At 42.4% G+C, this 19,835-nt stretch overlaps 1 protein-coding gene across 1 annotated transcript; it reads right to left on the bottom strand.

Annotated features, from left to right (window-relative positions):
- Positions 1-141: 141 nt before the first annotated feature.
- On the bottom strand, positions 142-2,982 carry hey1 (hes-related family bHLH transcription factor with YRPW motif 1). Its single transcript, XM_086177826.1, has 5 exons — positions 2,818-2,982; positions 2,652-2,727; positions 2,475-2,558; positions 2,283-2,364; positions 142-1,759 (listed from the first exon to the last, which is right to left on the bottom strand). The coding sequence occupies exons 1-5, from the start codon at positions 2,901-2,903 to the stop codon at positions 1,104-1,106; spliced, it is 984 nt and encodes a 327-aa protein (XP_086033952.1). The 5' UTR covers positions 2,904-2,982; the 3' UTR covers positions 142-1,103.
- Positions 2,983-19,835: the final 16,853 nt, after the last annotated feature.

Here is a 19,835-nt window from a genome sequence, read left to right as displayed (position 1 = left end):
CACTTTGTGCGACACGCACACAAATAACCGCAGGCATCGGCAAGCAAACACACACACACAAAATCTACATAAACACACACCAGAACCCAAGAACAGGCAGGCTCACTTGCTCACATAAATACGCCGATAAAGCCACAGGTGATTAACAGAGCGCTTTTATTACAGGGAAAACAATTACCACCAGTTACAACATTGAAAAGTGGAGAAACCAGATTTGTCAGTGACTGCTTGTGCTGCATACAAAACTAAAATATATCCGCTCGGAATAAGATACAACCAGGTATCAGAAGAGGAGGAGATAGGGAAAGAGAGAAATTAGTTTGATGTGTTTACTTGTTTTGCAACAAAGGCCATGTTGGATTACAAATATGGGGGAAAAAAAAAATGCAATAGTTACACATGCAAAAAAAATGTGTGGAGGAGCTGCTGGAAAGAAATTCAGAGACTGGACTGCAGAGTTGAGGATAAGGCGGGGGGGAAGGCACTATTTCAGCATCAAAGATGGCGAATAAATCACGGTTAAGCTGATTTCAACTAAGCTGGTAACTAACTTCTGTTCCCAGTATTTCGTCAAACAAGCACCTGGTTTCAGTTATTCCACCTCATAAAATGCTGTAAAAAGGGGTTGACTCTCAAGCACCTCGGGCCTTCCTTTCACGCTGCCTCTCTGTGTAACCGGAGCAGTGACGCTGGGTGTTTCAGCTCAGAGGCAAAACAAAGGGTCAGGGTGGGATGGGAGGGATGGGGGGTGGATTCACTGGGGGAACTTGACAGGCGACTGCTTGACCATCTGGAAAAGCCATTCCTGATAGGCTGAAAACAGTGGGTGAAACTTCTAAAGCAGTGGGCAGGAACAGAGATCAATCAGCACAATAAATCACTCTTGTTGCTTCTCGGTCGTGGCTCTCCCTCCTTGTGCTTCCATTCTTCTTCTATACATAACACAATACATTAGCAAGAAAATAAAAATCCTATAGCTATATCCTTAACAGCATAGAAAAAAATAGCACTTTTCTTAGCAAAGGGTAATAAAAAGTCCTTGAACATCCAGCTCAGCCGGTTGGTGAGTCAATACATATGTGTAAAATGGGTTTTCACTTCAGTCAAAAAGCCCCTATTTCCATCCCCCAGGGTCTATAGGGTTTGCCCACGCCAGGTGTGGGTGCTTGGGGGCTGATGGTGGAGGCCGGGGAGATGATGGGGAACGCGCCGAAGGGGAAGGGGAATGCCGAGAGGGTGGAGATGAGCGGAGGGGAGAGTTTTGAAGCCGACGAGGAGACCATGGCGGGGTGAAGGACGGTGGTGGGAGCGGCTGTAGTTGGCGGGACGCGGATCGGGCCTTGATCCGAGTGAGGAGTGGCACTGCCACTACGCCTACCTTGGAGGTGGGTCTCTGATGTGGATGATGAGGAAGAGGATGAAGAAGAGGTGGATGAGGACGACTGGGGCGTTTGTGGGCTACTGGTGGCGCTACGGGGTAACTGAGCCATTGGTGCCCCCTGTTGGTGCTGCAGGAGGAGGGGGTGGGTAAGATGGGCTGCCGGGGACCCGAAGGCAGAGCCCCAGGCCAGGTGATTGAGGCTGGAATGGGCTTCTCTCTGACTGGCATAGTTGTTTAGGTGTGAAACCAGGCGGATCCTTAGCGGGTCAGTGCTGTCCAAGCCTTCTATTATACTCAGATAGCGAGCAGTTTCAGCCAGACATTCCCTGAAACCCAGACCGCGGTAGTCCATTGCCAGGGCATGGGCATCAAAGTAACCTGGGGAGGGAGGCCAGAAAAAACAACTTTTTAGAAAAAGAAATATAGACATGGAATACTGCTAGTGAACTATTGTAACAGTTGAGAGTATAAATTTGAATAAATAAATAAATAAATAATACGAACGCGCACACACACACACACTCATATCTCTATATAAATAAAAGCCTGTCACACAGTATAGCAAAAGAATAACGAGAATAAATGACTGAAGGATTTATTTTTAAAAAATCCGTCCCGTTGTATTAAGTACCTAATTTTTTTATTCTTATTTTTTATTCCCTTCTGTATATTGACCTGTGTTGTTTGCGGGATTTACAGTCTAAGAGTTTTATTATTTAGGATTAGCAAGTTAAGTAAGTTTATATGAGAGAAAAAAGGAAAAGAAAATAATCTTACAAAAAAATTGTAAAACTTTATCTGACATGAATTATATCAAATTTGGCAGACAGGTAGGTTGTGATGACAACAATAATAATATGCAAATAAAAATCAACGTGTTTATCCAGCAAGAGTTTTCTACCTTTGCCTCCAGCGGCATGAAGCATCTTCAGATGGTCCACGGTCATCTGCAAAATCTCTGCTTTCTCCAGCTTGGCTGAGCCCTAATCCGCAAAACAAACAACAACAAAAATAAAATAAATATGAGCATTTTTTTTTTGCTTTCCACGTTTAGACTTCAACTGAGGGCGGAAGTGAGGCGGAAGTCGCCCACCTGTTTCTCGTAGGCGCTGGGCACGAGCCTGCGCAGCTCGCTGAGGCTGTTGTTAATTCGGTCACGGCGTCGTTTCTCGATAATCTGCCGATAGAAGAGTTCGTTAATATTGGCCGTGGGGAGGTTGGGAGGGTTTATTCGTGCCGCAGCCGCTCACAGGTTCGACTGTGTGCTTACCCCACGGCGTCTTTTCCTCGCCTGCACCTGAGTCGTGGTCGTGGGGGACATGGAACCGAGGGGGGAGCGGATATTCCTTCGAAGAGACGCAACAGTCAAGTTTCCACCTCAAGTTTCAACCGTCTTTTTTTAAGACGAAGAGGCGAAAACTTCCCGGGGAACTTACCCATTTTCATCTGCGCTCTCCTTCTCTACCTCGATTGTCTCGTCCAGTTCGCTGTCCGAGGAGCTAAAATCGTGATTCCGTTTCATTTTGACTCGTCCAAAAATATTCCTTTCGCGTGTCCGTTGGATCAATCCACCGTTCGCCCGGAGCGTCTCCGTTTAGTGCGGTCTGCTTTCCCACGGTGTCATTTCTACACTGCTGCCGGCCAACTGGGCGGGGCCTCCTGTCCCAACAGCCAATCACAGGCCAGAAATGCGTATGACTGACAGCGAAGTTGGTCCAAACACATCCTGGTGCGCTTTGACAGGTCTCAGAGCGCGAAGAGACGAAGAGGTCTTACTCTGGTGATGTATATGGAGGATCATGTTGAAGTACAGTGTTATTCATCTTTCAGATGACAGAAAGACCCACTCATATAAAATAGTGAGAATTTTGTGGGATTCCAAATGTAAAACAAAAAATTAAACCCTATTCAAGTTGAAATTATATTGTGAAATTGAAAGAATTGATGGAAAAGATTGATGTACTTTAGGGAATATGTTTCTTTTGGATCTCATGCATGTTTTGGCAGGAATACAAAGTATGTTCAAGTAAATACGAGATAAAATGTTGTTATGCTTAGTCAAAGAAATGGACTTGTTCTGATCATATTTTCAATTTATTCCTATCTAATTCATACGTCTTATTAGATTAAATTCTGAAGTTCAGCCCATCTCTAATTGTCAGCCTCTTCTACTCATTTATCATTTTATAATTATTGGTTGTTTTTTTTGAGGATTTATTTCATTTCAGCAACTTCTTGTTTTCTATTGCAGATTTTAACCGTCCAGTTGTAAATTATCTCAGTATGAAACCTTCACTATCTCAATATAAAACACTCACCATTATAAAGACACAGACTGACACAATATGCTTTCATGGCAACATTATTTTTGAGTTTTATTGTCTAACCTGCTGCATAATCGTTCTGTTTCTCATCAGATATTTTATATGCAGGGATGTTTAACTAAAAGTTTTCTTAAATACAGTTGGACTTGAGATTCTAGAAAAATGCAAAAGATTTTTTTTTTACTCAACAAAGTTTTTTTTCTGACCAGACAGAAAACAATATCATATAAAGATATGTGTTTTTACGCATTGTATGCTGTTTGTCATAGTGTGTGCATTCATTTGTTAGTTAATGTAATTTTGGCAAACTAAAACCTGCAATGCATTTGGTTCCACTGTACTTGACAAAAAACAGGCGTCTCAAAACAATGCCAGCGATACGTGGCGATCGGACCCCGATGGATTTGAAGACAAAGACACAAGAATACCATGTGGCCTTTTCTTGTTTTCCTTTTGGCATTTCCCTTCAGGGGTCGCCACAGGAAATCAACTTCCTCCATCTAACCCTATTCTCTCTATCCTCTTCTCTTAATCAACTAACTTCATGTCATCTTTCACTACATCCATTAATCCTCTCTTTGGTCTTCCTCTAGACCTCCTGCCTGGCAGTTCCAACCTCAGCATCCTTCTTCCAATATATTCACTATCCCTCCTCTGTACATGACCAATCATCTCTGTCCGGCCTGTTTGGCCTTCTCTCCAAAACATCTAACATCTGCTGTCCCTCTGATGGACTCATTTGATCCTCTCCATCCCTGTCACTTCCAAAGAGAACCTCAACATCTTCATGTTGCCTGCAGGATTCTATTTTGACTTATGTTTAACCATATTTGTCAAGTTAGATAAAAATGCATGTAAGCATACCTTCAATAAACCAGTTGGAAGAGATATAAGTACATATGTTACCATACTGGGAAGCAAGGTGGCACAGAGGTTAGCGCTCTTGCCTTATAGGACAAGTCTGTATGAAGTTTGACTGTTCTCCTTATGTCTGTGCGGGTTCCTCCGGGTTCATCGGGAAAAAATCTGAGAATGAGAGAGTGATAGGTTGTTGGTCTCTATAGGTTAAATTGTGACCACCTGGCGACCGGTCTAGAGTGTACCCCGCATCCCGCCCAATAAGGCCCCAGTATCCTGCAACCCTACACATAGAATAAGCAGTAGATAATGTCTTCTTATTATTCATTCGGCTTTTCCCTTCAGGGATCACCGCAGCCAATTAACCATCTCCATCCAACCCCAGTCTCTGTATCCTCATCTCTCACACCAACTACCTTCATATCCTCTCTCACCATGGCCATAAATTTTCTCTTTGGTCTTCCTCGTAACCTCGTGCCTAGTGGCTCCAATTCCAGCAGCTATCTACCAGTATATTCACCATCCCTCCTCTGTACATGACCGAACCATCTCGGTCTTGCTTCTCTGACCTTCTCTCCAAAACATCTGACACCTGCTGTTCCTCTGATAGACTCATTCCCGTTCCAATCCATCCTGGTCGCTCCCAAAGAGACCCTTAGCATCTTCATCTCTGTGACCTATAGATAATGAATTAATGAATATTATTGTGCTTTAGAAGAGCCAGATTTTAGGGCTTCTGAGTGGTTTACAAAGCGGAAGCGTTTGAGTCCAGATTCATGCAGTACCAGCCAAACTAACGCCTCGGCCGCACCGCTGCGATAGACCAACCCGAGCGGCTTCTCTTTCTAGAAGAGACGATCTTTGGAGAAACTTTGACAGCGGGCCAATAGACTTTCGATCCGCGCCTCCCTCCCCCTCCCCCCCTTCCCCCGCTTCCACCCGGCCAGCCTCCCCCCGCCGCCCCCGTGTGTGTCCTGGCGGTGACGAGGAGTGGCTGGCCGGCTGTCAGCACGCGCTGGCCGTGGGAAAGTTCCCCAAACCGGCGCTGATAACCAATCAGAGGCCGACGGCCGTCTCCGGCGCTGGAATGAATGGAGCAATTGGTCCGGGCGACGGGCGGTCTGCGAGCGAGCGTGTGAACCTGTAATCCAATACTAACTCAGCCCGGGAGCAGAGACAGGGAGCAGCGCCGCAACCAGAGGAAGCACCAAGTCTAATCTCACCCCGCAGAGAGACCTCATGCACCGTGAAGGCGCTGCGGGACTTCAAGGACCCGACAAAAGACCGCAGCGCCACCCTTCATCCTCCCTGGAGTTTCCACATCATCACTAGTGGCTGCCATTATGGTCACACTCCCCGAGTCATTTGACAAAGCCGCCGGTGTGTGTGTGTTTGTGTGTGTTTGTGTGTGTGTGTTTGTGTACTGGCTGCTCGTGTTACCGGACTCCCCCCCCTTGCCCCCCGGCCCCGGAGGGTGGCTCGTTTCAACACGTTAACAGAGCAGAACGGCCGTTACATAACACCTGGTTATCAGGAAACAATTGTCAGACTGGTAGATTGGTGATATTAAAAAATAAATAAATGAATAAACAGTGAAAAAGAGTGGCGTCCGTAGGGCAACACGCACACGCGTCTAAATTTACATGGGAATGAATGCGTGCATGATGAATGTTACCACATCCAGTGTTTGTGTCACTGAACAGAAAGTATTGGATTATGGAGCGATTTAAAATCGGAGGGTTCTCGATGTCCATGTTGCAAATGCAGTTTGCAGTTTTTTCGCATCAAATGACACGAAGTGATTAATAGTAAATATAGAATACAATTTGTCTTTAATTTATCTTCCATTTGAAATCATTTAAAACTTGTTCACTCACATTTTAGTGTCATGACTAATATCCAAAACCCATGCAGACTCAAAATGATGGGATTTGTAATTAAAGAGTATGCATGATGTTAATGTGTCATAACAACTCATAACTAAATGTGAAGAAAAAGAAAAAACGAGAATTTCATTTAAGTTCAGCTGATATTTTTAACATCAACTGAAAAGAAGAGCTCCTTGCAAAATGTGTTTTCTGAAATTCTTTGTGGGTTTTTTAAGTATTTACTGGCAATTTTCAAGTGATGTCTTGCACATTTTTTATCAATTTCGGTGGATTTTACTTGAGATTGTGAGAAACGTCTTCTCGATTCCTCTGTATGTCAAGTAAATGTAGAGAAATTGACAATAAAGCTGACTTTGAGACGATTACCGGAATAAAAAATCGAAACCATTGTAATCGTCAGAGGCACCTTCTGATCTCTGTTTTCTGACGTGCATTAATAAAGAACAGCTGAAAGTTTATATCACGTATAAGTTATTAGATTCCACCGACAAAGACACAAACACAAAGACACACACGCATACAAATATGGCAATCCTTATCAGCCAAAAGTTGCACTAATCATCACAGTGCGGGGAGGCCGCCTTGTTTTGCTTATATGAATGAGAGGAAGCACTTAGGGCCGTTTTCATCTTATTGTTGTTGTGCAAGGCTATGCCTCTCGTCGAAAAGACACAGACGCACTCCCACATCCAGTCATCAACTGATTGCTCGTAAGTCCGCGTGCGCGTCTGCGTGTGTGTGTGAGTGTGTGCGTGGGGGGCCTTGGGGTGGAGGGGGTCACGCTCACACATGTCTGAGAGCATACAACCTGAAGCTTTTGTCACAATAAACACAGGTGTGTGTGTGCGTGTGTGTGCGTGTGTGCGTACGTGTGTGAGCAGGAGGAAGCAGAGAGGAGGTGGCAGGCGGCGTTGGTGGTGTGTGTGTGTGTTTGGGGGGCTTGGTGGTGGTGGGAGGGGCTCTCTTGTTGTATTTCAAGTTCACCAAGAGTTCCCACGCTGTTATTTTCTGCCCCTCTGTCTTTGTTCTACCGGTCTCATCACATGTTGTGATTAGTAGGCCCTTTCAGGGGCTGCCCTTTGAAGGTGAGGGCCCGCAAAACGGCATCATCAAATCCCCTCAACCCCCCCCAGGCAAATCAGGCCACCAAACCAAATCACACTCAGGGCCAAAACAATCATGGCCGCTGTGACGGCTCCGTCTGCCCTTGTGTTCTCTTCTATTTTTCCCCCATATCTAATTTCCTGTTTTTTTTTTGCATATTTTCCTCTGTCTTGTTTTCCTGGATCAAATCCTCATTCTGTCTTTTCACCCACTCAATCAAAAAAAAAAAAAAAAAATGAATCCAAAGGTTCTGCAGACCCTCTTTGTTAGCTGCCAAATCCCCCAATACGCACGGTTCACGGTCAGTTCAAATGACAGATATTTATTTACAAATTGAGCAGTGGATCATCCCAAAGATTTGGTCACAAATTATACATTTGCATGTCAGCTGAGGATGCATAACATACAATCACAAAGGGTTTTGTATTTCAGTTTATTAGTAAGCTGCAATTTTTCTGCCTAACATGCGATTGGTGCAGATGTCTATTGTGGATTTGAACAATAATTCACCACGGCGCAACCTTTATTTGCGCTTAAATACCTTCTGCTGACTATTCGGTACGCCATGGTGTTTGGATGCATGTTTTCAAAATGCTGATGCACACACAATCCCTCTAGTGGGTTTAAATTACATTAGCCTGCGGTGTTAAGTGACGTTGACAAATGTTGTTGATATAAGGAGCCGGAATTCAAACTTAACCAAACAAAACTGGTAACTGCTTAAAATGCAGAGTTACTGACTACCACATGAGGTGTTGACGAGGTCAGGTGAAGAACTCATAACATTTACCCACATGGGTAATGAAATATCGTGGTTAAAAAGTGCAGAAATATACATAAAATACTAGATTTGAATTTCTTACTTGGCAAGAAGTACTAAAATACTATTCGTAGAATGTATTTAAAGTATAGCAGAATAATATCTTTAAGACACTTCCTTATGTTGCATTGTATTATGAGTGCATATAATTTGCTTTTCAGTCTTGTGGAACTGAAGAACAATGAAATATGTATCTAATTTTGCTACAAAAGTGAATGTCGGTAATTATTTTAAATTGCTGGGGGTAATGGAGAATCAAGGCTGGTTTACAAGATTTTATTTTGAGGTTTCAAGTGATAACAACCGGAATGCAAGGAATCTCTCATTTCGATGTGAAGAGGAGCAGGACGTTCCAAATCTCATCCATGTCAGAGTTTCCATCATGAAAAGAAAAACAAAACAAAACGAAAAAAATGCAAGGCCTGTTCTGCGGGGAGTATCTTTGTGCGAAATTCAACGTGGCCGAATGTTATTTTCGATGCGAGATGAACTTGCCTCTTCTGAGAAATTGATGGCTAAACTCCATAAGGCGTGTCTCTCATGGTGAGTCGCGGAGCTGAGGCGTCTGCAGGTTAGCCTCAGACAGATGTTCGTCCGCTCCGAAACAATATGCCGAGGCTTGTTATTGTTTATAAATAGAGATGTGTGGAGCTCTGAGGAAGGCTAACTTTATTTCTCCTGACAGGGAGAGGAAGCGAAGGCTAATTCTGCTTGAGACGTGTGACACCCGACCATTGTGTCGTAAGGGAGAGCAAGGGTGAGAGAGAGAGAGACATTGTTAATGAGTGTGTATGTTTGTGTGTTGGTGTGTGTGAGAGAGCGAAAGACTGGGGAGACATGCCAGTATTGTCCTTTTGGAGGCTGGGGGTTTCGGACGCGGTTTCATTGTCTCTCGCTGACAGCTCCCCTGTGAGTTTGGTAAGGGGGTCTTCTCCTTCACCCCTCTTGACTTCTATTCTTCTGGCCTCTCCTCTCTGGTGTGTTTGAATTGAGGAAGTGAAGGATGTGTCAAAGTTGACCCAGTGACACTCATCTCTGTCTTGTCTCCCATGGGAAGTGTTGAAGCGCCTCCCTTTGGCTGTCAGAACACAAACACACACACACACACACACACACACACACACACACACAAGCTTCTTCTTCTGAAACATTTCTAAACACAGTATGTATGACATCAGTGCTTAGGGAAGATGGTGCTATGTCGTCACATCTGCTAAAGCATTTACAACCTCATAGAGAAGCACTATTTTAAGTCCTGCTGGTCATTAACAGTGACTTTAAAAGTGGAATAATGTGGCACGATTTAGGTTTACAGTATGTGTCACACACAACGTGGACTGACTGGAATAACAGAGACGTCTGGCTCTGAAATGCAATACAGCTTGTAAGTGATCCAGGAAAGAAGAGATAAAGGCTCTGGTTATTTGGCCACTGTGTTTAACCCATTATGGATGAGCCATGAGCGTCGGGCAGCAGGGAGTAGTTAGGGCAGGGGCGGGCAATTATTTTGGATGGCGGGCCACATTTCCTATTTAATATTTATGCGCGGGCCAACTAGGTATCATGAAAATTGAACAAAATGAAAATTGCAATTGAAATATTTACATTTTTTGCATTTTATTTCAACTTTAAAATCATTACACATTATTTTGGATGTAATCATCCATACAACATAAAACAAAAGGAAAAAAATAAGGAGTTTGTAAATTCAATATTGATGGAAAATACTTCATAAAATATTCAAAGAAAGTAGTTTGGCAGGCCGGATTAAAAAGCAATACGGGCCGGATGTGGCCCGCGGGCCATAAAATGCCTTAGCCTGAGTTAGGGGTTTAGTGCCATGCTCAACAAAATATTGCGATGCAAGGACAAGGAGATCGCGGAAGGGAACCATGAACGTTTTGGTTCTGGGGCCAATGTTCTTACCACCTGAGCCACACCGCACGCACATTACTGACAACAGAGTTCCCTCTCCTGTTCAAGGATCAGGGCAAGTCCACTGATTTCATGTTGGTAAGGAACTAGTTCCATCGAAGTTTGCTTATCCAACTATCACAAAACAATCTTGAGGAGGAGATGACAATGGTCGAACAGCTAATATTGAAAAGGATGGAGAGGAAAATAGAAAAAAACATCACCTCCTGAGGAGGCGCAATGACTGATGTGGTCATCTGCGATGCCAAAGTCACTTAAGGGTAAGGAAAGGTTGGAATTTCCTCAATTCTTTTGTGCAATGCTTTTTATCAACACAACTGAAGTTGAAAGAATGTTCAACAAGAATCACTACCAATTTGGAAGGGAAAGCCTAAGTGGGCACCGACTGGCCAAACATCGCTGCAAACCACCCCAATTCCATATTGCAAATTTCCTCGAGGTTGTCATAGTAACATCTCATCATGCTCTCAAAGTAGGCCTTGACATTCAGCCTCACTGTCAGCACGCAGAGAAGACACCTCTTTCTCCATCAGACTTTCTCCAACCTCCACCTGCCTCACTTTCCAGTCGCACCCGGGATGCAGATAATTCGGGAGTTAGCATTCCTGCAATCTACATTCTTCACTAGCTGATCTGCGGGGGCTTTGTTGTGGTTTTAAGGGTCTCCCCACCCAGAGCTGGATGTTATTCAGGTACTCTAGCAGACATTGTCAGTGTGCCAGGGAATTACAACTGCAGCCAAAGGGCTCCGTGTTTTTCTATTATGTGGCTCAGGGGACTAATAAGTACAATGAAAATAGAATAAAAGCCCCGATACTTGTGATTTTAGACAGTGGCAGCATTTACATGTTATTTTGGGTTCCATTTTCCACAACAATCGTTTTACATTTATTTTCTACGTACCGATCTAAACTCTATATGAATGTTTTTCTGGTGTGTGACAACTTGAGAGCGAAGAGTGATTTATTTTGGGAGGAGTTTCTAACAAGGGTGCTGGGAATCCCCGAGGGGTGTTTCTCTCATATAAACATGATATGAAATAGTCTCTTGGTTTCAGAGGGTAAAATATTAGATTCATTCAAGATTAAATTAGAATTCGGTTGTGCAGGAGAGTTCTTTTACTGCACGAGTGCCACAGGGGATAGAGAGAATGGAATTCCCACTATCATTGGGGGCTGGTGAACAAAGTAGTTTAAAAAAAGTTTAATGAAATTAAAACGGGGGTGGCACAGTGGTTTGCGTTTCGGCTTCACAAAGACCCCTGGTTCGATTCCAGCTGGACCTTTCAATGTGGAGTTTGCATGTTCTCCCCATATCTGCATGGGTTTCCTCCCACATTCAGCAGATTAGTTTGAAAAAAGATGGGAAAATTGCCCCGAATGACTGAGAGAGTGAATGTTGTCTGTCTTTGCATGTGGCCCTGCGATTGAGTGGCGACCAGTCCAGGGTGTAACCCGCCTCTCACGTGATGACTGCTGGGATAGGCTCCAGCATCCCGCGTGACCCTGAGTGCAGTAGAAGATGGATGGAAATCAAAATGTATTTCAATTTACATTTTTTTTTGTTAATTATGATAAAGATCTACCATTCATTATGCATAGCAAATGAACAGAGCATCTCTTTTTATAAGCTTAAAAACATTTGCCTTTTATAATCCTCATAACCCTCTTTTGCAAAATCATGCCAATTCATGGTCTTACAGGGGATTCACCTATGTAAGTTCTATTGCTAGAGCTCTGTGTGAGCATATACAATATAAAAGAAAAAGACATCTATCCTCCAATAGGGTTCATGATACATCCCTTTGAGAAAAAAAACACTTGGAAATACTGAAAGGAAGGGATTCATAAACAGTGGTAAGTGCTTAGCTGAGCTCAGCTGTATAATAACTTAAGGGAACAAGCTGTTTTTGAACCTGTCTCGCGCTGAGACATCTGTAGCGCCTCCCAGACGACAACGTGCTCGGCGGCCCAAAGGACAGACGTGCGCTTTAAGGTTCACATCTGCGATTTTTTTTTAGTGACAGGAAACAACCTGAACACCCCCCCCTGGCTCTCTGATCTCTAAACGGTCCTCTTAATCCTCCATCTGGTACATTTGATATCGAAATTCAACAGGTGGGAGGAAGGACAACTTAATTCATATGCGGCATTGAGTCGATTTAAAATAAAATAAAAAAAACAAACAGACTGACAAACGTGAATATTTATAGCTGGTCGTGTTCAAGTGATGTCAGACTCAAATTTTGGAGTGAAGTCGGGGCTGGTTTCAGGGAGGGACGGGGGGGCATTGGGTGTGACTCATGTCTGGAGTCAGCGAAACTCCTACTGGGTGGTCACTGTAGTAAGAGAAAGTCACTGAGAACAAAGGTTGTTATTTAACTTTCATCTCAGTTTGAGGTAATTATTCGGTTTGAGTTTGACCCAGTCACACTTTCAAATTGGCCTTGTGCCCCGGCCGGCTCTATCCAGCTTTCACACTGTGTTAATAAAGAGCGTATTGAACGAGAGTGGCAGATGTGTAGAGGTAATCTACAGACACGCACAACAACTCTTTAATAACACTTCATTGTTGATTCTCTGGTACGGTTTTTGTGTCTGCCGAGTGTTTGAAAAACACTGGTTTCACGCATGTCACAGGAGTGCACATACACACACACACACCAGTGGAAACAGACATGCATGCACGCAGGCACACACACACACACACATGTGCGCACACACATTCTCTCCAAATGCGCACAAACTTCTAATCTGTCACCTTCACTCACTAATTCGATAACGAGCCCTAACAGTTGAAACATGTTTTAACGTTTGACATTTTGGCCCTCGGGAAAAAAAAAAAAAAAAAAAAGAGAACTAAATGGGCCTCTGCTCACATTTTCTTTCGTTTTGGGAAAGAGCAGCCCCCCTCCCCGATAGCAGCGAGGGGTTGCTGGTCCTCTGACCCCGGTAATGATGAAGGGTCAGCAGTCAGGTTGTGTGAAGGAATCATCTACGTCTGCAGAGCGCGTGAGGAGCGCCTGGGAACCAGAGCTCGCCGTGTGATCCCGTGAAATTGATCTCTCCAGAGGGGACCCGTGGTGTGTAGCTGTATTTATGTGTGTGTGTGTGTGTGTGTGTGTGTGTGTGTGTGTAGGAGTGTAGCGACTGCGACAGGAGACACACCAGCGGAAATGGTAGATCCCACTGCTGGTCTGTCTGCTGGCCTGTCTCAGGCAGGAATGACAGAAGACGTTGGGGGAGGAAACATTCACCTTAAACAACTCCATCTCTCTGTGTCGGCTAAATTTGAAAAAAATAACAAATACAAATAAAGTTCCTAGACTAGTATTTCCTTTAAAACAACAACAACAGCAACTGTTACTTATTTTCACACATTTGGACTTTAAATATTTAACAGACATTGTGTTGTGGAACAATGTGAATGTCCTACTAAACATGGAAATGAGCATGTTTACAAGATGTTGTTCCTCGTATAGCCAGTAAAAAACGTTAAACAATACTCATTCATACTTAAAATGCCAATATATACAGTAAGGAGAACAAGTATTTGATATACTGCTGATTTTTCACCTTTGCCCAATTACAAAGCACGTAGAGGTCTGTTATTTTTATCATAGGTACTCTTCAACTGTGAGTGACGGAATCTAAAACAAAAACCAAGAAAAACTCGTTGCATGATTTTTAAGTAATTAATTTGCATTTGCATTTGCAAAGTAGATCTTCAAAAAAAAAAAAAAGGGGGATAACACCAGAAAGAGCCTGGAAGCCTCAAATTAAACTACTAACAGGCCGGCAGGAGCATCAGAACATATTCTAATAGGAACCACACGAAAAAAGAAAAAGAAAAAGCAAGATTTGCTGATGTATCTGAGAAAAAAAGATGAAATCTGAGCTTCAAAAGAAATCTTCGGGGGGGGGCAACATTAGCTTGTACGATCACACAGCTCTGGAGAACACTGAGGAAACAACAGCAAGGACGTCACACTGAGACGTCCGTCAGAACGAAACTGCGAAGTGAACCAACTTGACAACACATGACAGGTGAGCGACGTGACGGCAGTCAGAAAGCTGATTGGTCAGAATCAGATGAACCAGACTGTATGACAACTGACAGGTGAGGACAATCCACGGACAGGACAGAAAAGATGGATAGCAGGATCACAAACTAAAACAGGAAGTGACCGCAGAGCGTAAATACTTCAAAGCGAATCCGGGAACACTTAATTAGCGTTACACATACACACACAAACACACTCACACACACGCAGAGAGACGGGAAAACAATACGGGACGGGCCAGAAGCAAACTCAATGGTCTAAAAGTGTAACAACATGTCATCAAAATTACAATAGATACACAAATTAAACATGAATGCAATGGAGGGCAAAACAGAATGACATATTTCAAGGAATAAAGATTTCCTTGTTTTGTATCTGACACAGGAGACAAATTTTCATCATATAGTCAAAACTAGCAAAACTTTTCGTTGTTGAATCGAGGCCTCCGACTCTTTTCTTCTCACACTGTCTTTGGTATATTTATGCTTACTGACCTTTAAATGCTCTGGCCGGGTCCAGGCATTGTCTCGTCCCATCTAATATCCTTTACATTGTCGCAAAAAAAGGAAAAGAGCCGAGTTTAAAGAGAGTATCAGACACATGAGAAGGGGTTGTTTCTGCATCTGTGTGCACGCGTGCACGTGCACGTGCACACGCGTATCTGTGAGACAGACGCCTCCAGTGAGGGACTCGCTGCTCTTTCATCTTCAGCATCTGCTATTCTTCTTAGCGTTTTCTCACTGGCCAAACTTCTGCTGTCTGTCTGCTCAGCGTATTTAGATGCAACCACTTCAGTCATATCTGCAGCTACAAAACCAATCCCTCCTTGTGCTTATTCAATCACAGAGGGAGCTTGTGAGAATTTTTTTTTCTCTTTCCTCCGTCTGTTCCCTCTCAGAGGCTTTGCAAAGACATTTTGAAACAATCTGATCTATTAGTCGAGACTTGTGATGTCTGATCCTTCCCCTGTACGTGGGGCCCGTGTGGAAATGTGGCACACCCCTTTAAAAATGCTTTGAGGTCAACTAAAAGAGAAAACAAACAAAAAATAAAGTCAAGAACGTACTATTCTCATGAAGCGGTGCCAGGTCTGCTTTAGGAGGAGGGGATATCTACTGTACTGTGACGTGAAGCATGATGATTTGCACATTGGCTTTTTAAGATACAATTATCTCTTACTATTTCACTGCATAAATATACAGTGATTTTTTGTTCTTTACAAAACAGTGTACAAGACCTTTATTCAGTATATGTACAATTATAGTAGTACAAATACCAGAAAGAAAAGTCTCAAAAGTCCCCTGGTCTGAGGAGACGCTGGACACTTTGAGCTCACAAAGAAAGTCAAGCTGAGGTTTGTGGGAAGTCACACACTCACCATGACTTCAGTGTTGTCATGACATCACTCAAATACCCGATTCAAAGCATTAATTAGGCAGACTTCCCCAGCTTGTTTACTTTGGGACTTGTGAGTGACGTGTAGTGTGTGTGTGTGTGTGTGTTTGTGTGTGCTGATGACAGTAAATCACAGCCCAGTGTACTTTTTTTTTTCTGACACCAGAAATGGCACAACACATTTGAAGGAAAATGTTTATCTGCAAAAATCCTAATCCTGTATTGTAAAAGCTGCACAAGCTTTCTATTTAATCTGTCGCTTCAACTGCAGCTGCTCTGATGATAATAAGGACAGATGCCGGGTGAGTCAAACTGTGTCCAGAGGTAGAAAGAAATCCAAAGTACATCTACACCTCATTATATAAATATTGCTCCTTCAAGCAAAATCATTCCAAAATACATTACAATATATCCCATTTCCCCTTTTTAAATCAAAATTAAAAATATTTTATTATTATTTACTTACTTTACAGCTTGAGTCCATCCAGCACATGGATAAATATCTGAAACGTCAGATATTCTACACAAAGTATATTTGGAAAATAAATAATACATAAATATTGTTTTGATTTAAAGAGGTGGGGCTTGTACTGCAATAATCTGACTGAATCTGTTTTGAATTTGATCAGTGTCTGTCCACAACATTGAAACAATCCACACTTACAAATGCCCGTCATCAAACAATATTAAACTATGTTGCATTTAAGTACTGCATTATTTATTATTTAATTTCTCATTTGCTCATTTTATTATTCTAAATCACACACATTTTTACAATTCAAAATCAATCCTGATGCATTCATCATTGTTAACTATAATAATTATATTACTTATTATTGTTGTTTGTATTTAAAATGCTCATACAGTGTGGTAAGCTTTCTCCCCGGTTTGCTCAGTATTTCTGTCATGAAAAACATGCCTGTGTGTGTGTGTGTGTGTGTGTTTGTTTGTCTGCCTGCACTTTATTTCTTGCGGCTGTGATTTCATCATTTTCACTCTTGAGCTTTGCTGTGTGTGTGTGTATGTGTGTGTTTGTGTTTTGTTACAAAAGAGGTTAGCACAGCACTGATTGCTGTTTATTTGGTCTGTGGGTGCACACTTGGAGCCTCGTAGTCAAAAGCTTCTCTGACGGTCTTGTTTTCTTTGGGTCCCTGCGGCCGAACAAACACTAACACTGGGGTCGCGCTCTTCCCGCTGTCCCCTGTACCCCCAGACCCTCACACCGCTTCCTGCCTGTGCCTCAAAATAACATTCGGTAAATCATTATGGGTCTCAAAATGACATTTGCTGAAACAAAGGAGGGAAATACAGTTTTTCAAGAATATAAAACTAAAACATGTTGTAACTTAAATTTCAAGGAGCAGATGAAAAGTATAAATGACCTTGTGTAACCAGCTGCTGCTGAATGGTTCACTGTGGTGAGGATGTTTGGACTGGTGGAAAATTCACAAAGCCTGAACTGAACCCCAAAATCAGATTTTGGGCAGTGATAAACATAAACATACTCCAACAATGAGAGCAGTCGTCTGCGTTCAACATCAAGTTCATAATGACGTGAAGTGTCAGTTTCACAATTTCGGAATTCTAATGAACAACATTTAAACAAATATTTGGCTGTTGAACTTTTCAAGGGATAAGATCATCTGAGAGCTTTTTTGGTTATTTCTTCACTAACTTATATCTTATTTTAGGCTGTCCTCAAGTACTTGATAATTTAGGTCCTTCCTATATTGGGAAGAAAAATCTGACTGACCTCTGAGTGAGGATGGGACCTGAATGACATGATGAAAAACAGTACCATGATCCTGCACCCTGCAGAGTGAACAAATAATAAAAGTTGGAGAAAAATAGATTAGAGCCTGGTTAAAAGACATGACAAAATGGTAACACATACACTAAAAATGCATAAAAACTTGATAATGTTTCACTTACAGTCTCCAACATCATCTGACCAAATGCTATTTTCAATAACAGTTGAAAAATGCCAATAAAAAAAAAAAATCAGTATCTGATTTTTCTCACCTCATACTCAAACATCTTTGCAAATTGTTTGGTTTGGGATGATAATGCACACACTGATGTAGACACACACACACACGCGCACAACAAATACTGACATTCTCAAGATGGTACATGGTACATGAACACTTAGTCAACCGTATAATGTGACCGTGTCTCAGCCAGCACACACACACACACACACACACACACACACACACACACACACACACACACACACACACACACACACACACAATGGTAAAGAGGTCATCGCTTGCCGTCTGGAGGTTAGACCTCCTACACTCCCTCACTCCACTCAGACACACACACACACACACACACACACACACACACACACACACACACACACACACACACACACACACACACACACACACACACACACACTTTTCTTCCTCTGTCCAGCTGACATCTCTCTTTACTGACAAGGAGTGATGAGTGTATTGAGGAGGAGGGAGGGAGAGAGATGCTGAGATGGGACGGCTGTGTGTGTGTGTCCTTGCTGTAACGGCTGCTGCCGGCCATCCACACAGCTGTCTGCTAGACACACACACACAAACACAAACACACACACACACACACATGCAGGGCCTGTGAGAGATCCCCCCCACGACTGCTTCCCAGGCCTTTTACTGAAAGAGAGGAAAGGAGGGGAAATGGCTGGAAAGGATGACACACAAAGACACACTTACAGACAAACAACCACACATGAATCCCTTTGCATAAACACACAAACACGCGTAGTCACAGATGCGCATGCACACACACGCACACAAACATAAAGTAACAGACACATATACAGTAAAAACAGTTTTGTTGTGTTTGATGGGAGTAAGACGGTCTACTTCAGTAAGATCATGTGCCTGTCAAACAAAGTCATACTGTACAAACTTTACTGCGTCATCTGTTTGCAAGAATTTTGTTGAGCAACATGTTAATGTTTCCATAGTCCATTTTCCACTGAAGCTGTCCACAATACTTATGGGCTGTTCCATGGTTTTATTCCACCTTTTGTGTGGCATCTTATCATTGCAGATGTGTTTCAGGAGTAAACTATGGACTAGAAGCTTCATTTTGTTAATCTTTTTTTTTTATCTTTTGATCCTTTACAAATCACATTACATTTCTGTCACTCCTTGTTTGCTGTGCTGCGCCCAGTTAAAGTTAATACAATTTATTTTGTTTACTTCATGTTCTTTCAACTGCAAAGAGGAACCTGTTGTCTATGCTGGAAATGATCTTCCCAACTGAATGTCTAACCTTATATCATGTCATGGCTGCAAAGTCATGTGTTCTTCACTGAAATGCTTGGTTTTATTTTGAAAACAACACTGAGCACATTGCCGCAGTAAACCTTCTTATATATTCCAATAGAGGTAATGATATTTCAAAAGATGTTCCATGTAAAAAATATTGAACTCATATGTAAAATCGGTCTGGATTTTCACATTTGCAGATGTCTACAACAGTGGGTCCCCATCTCCTAGGATGTCCTTGGTGGTACTGCAGGATTGGGTTGGGATAAGGCAATTTCTTTCAAAAATCTTTCCCCAATTTTTTTTAAACAAATTTCAATATATTTATATATATTTATATATACATTGACTAAAATACAACATATTGTAATGAATGGATGAATGGTGGCTCTCAGTCAGAAATGCACACATTCAGCAATGCACTGGGGCTCTCTCAAGCTGGACACTGGTTCACTGACAGCACCAGACTGACTTTATGACAACAATTAAGGAAAAAGAAAAAAAAAGGGGTTATCTGTCTATAACTTCAACGGCACGGTATTGTAGGCGAGGTAACAGGTATGTTAGGCATGGTGGGGCCACTAAAAAATGGGGGCAGACAAAAAATTTCACGTAGCCTGTAAGTATGAGTATCATGCAATTGTCAGACAATGTTGGCATTTGGTATGTTTATAAATAGCGGTTGGCGTTGTCACCCTACTACCTGTACCTTGCACAATGTTTAAAAGAAGAACATCAACATGTGTATTATTTAAAAAGCTTAGTATATAAAAAAAATTATACTTATA

This window comes from Fistularia commersonii, chromosome 30, assembly GCF_037954325.1.
Source record: "Fistularia commersonii isolate RoL2024-O1a breed Wild chromosome 30, RoL_Fcom_v1.0, whole genome shotgun sequence".
In the NCBI taxonomy this organism is placed as follows: Eukaryota; Metazoa; Chordata; class Actinopteri; order Syngnathiformes; family Fistulariidae; genus Fistularia; species Fistularia commersonii.
Note: the sequence above shows the minus strand (reverse complement) of the source record. Positions and strands in the feature narration are given on the sequence as shown.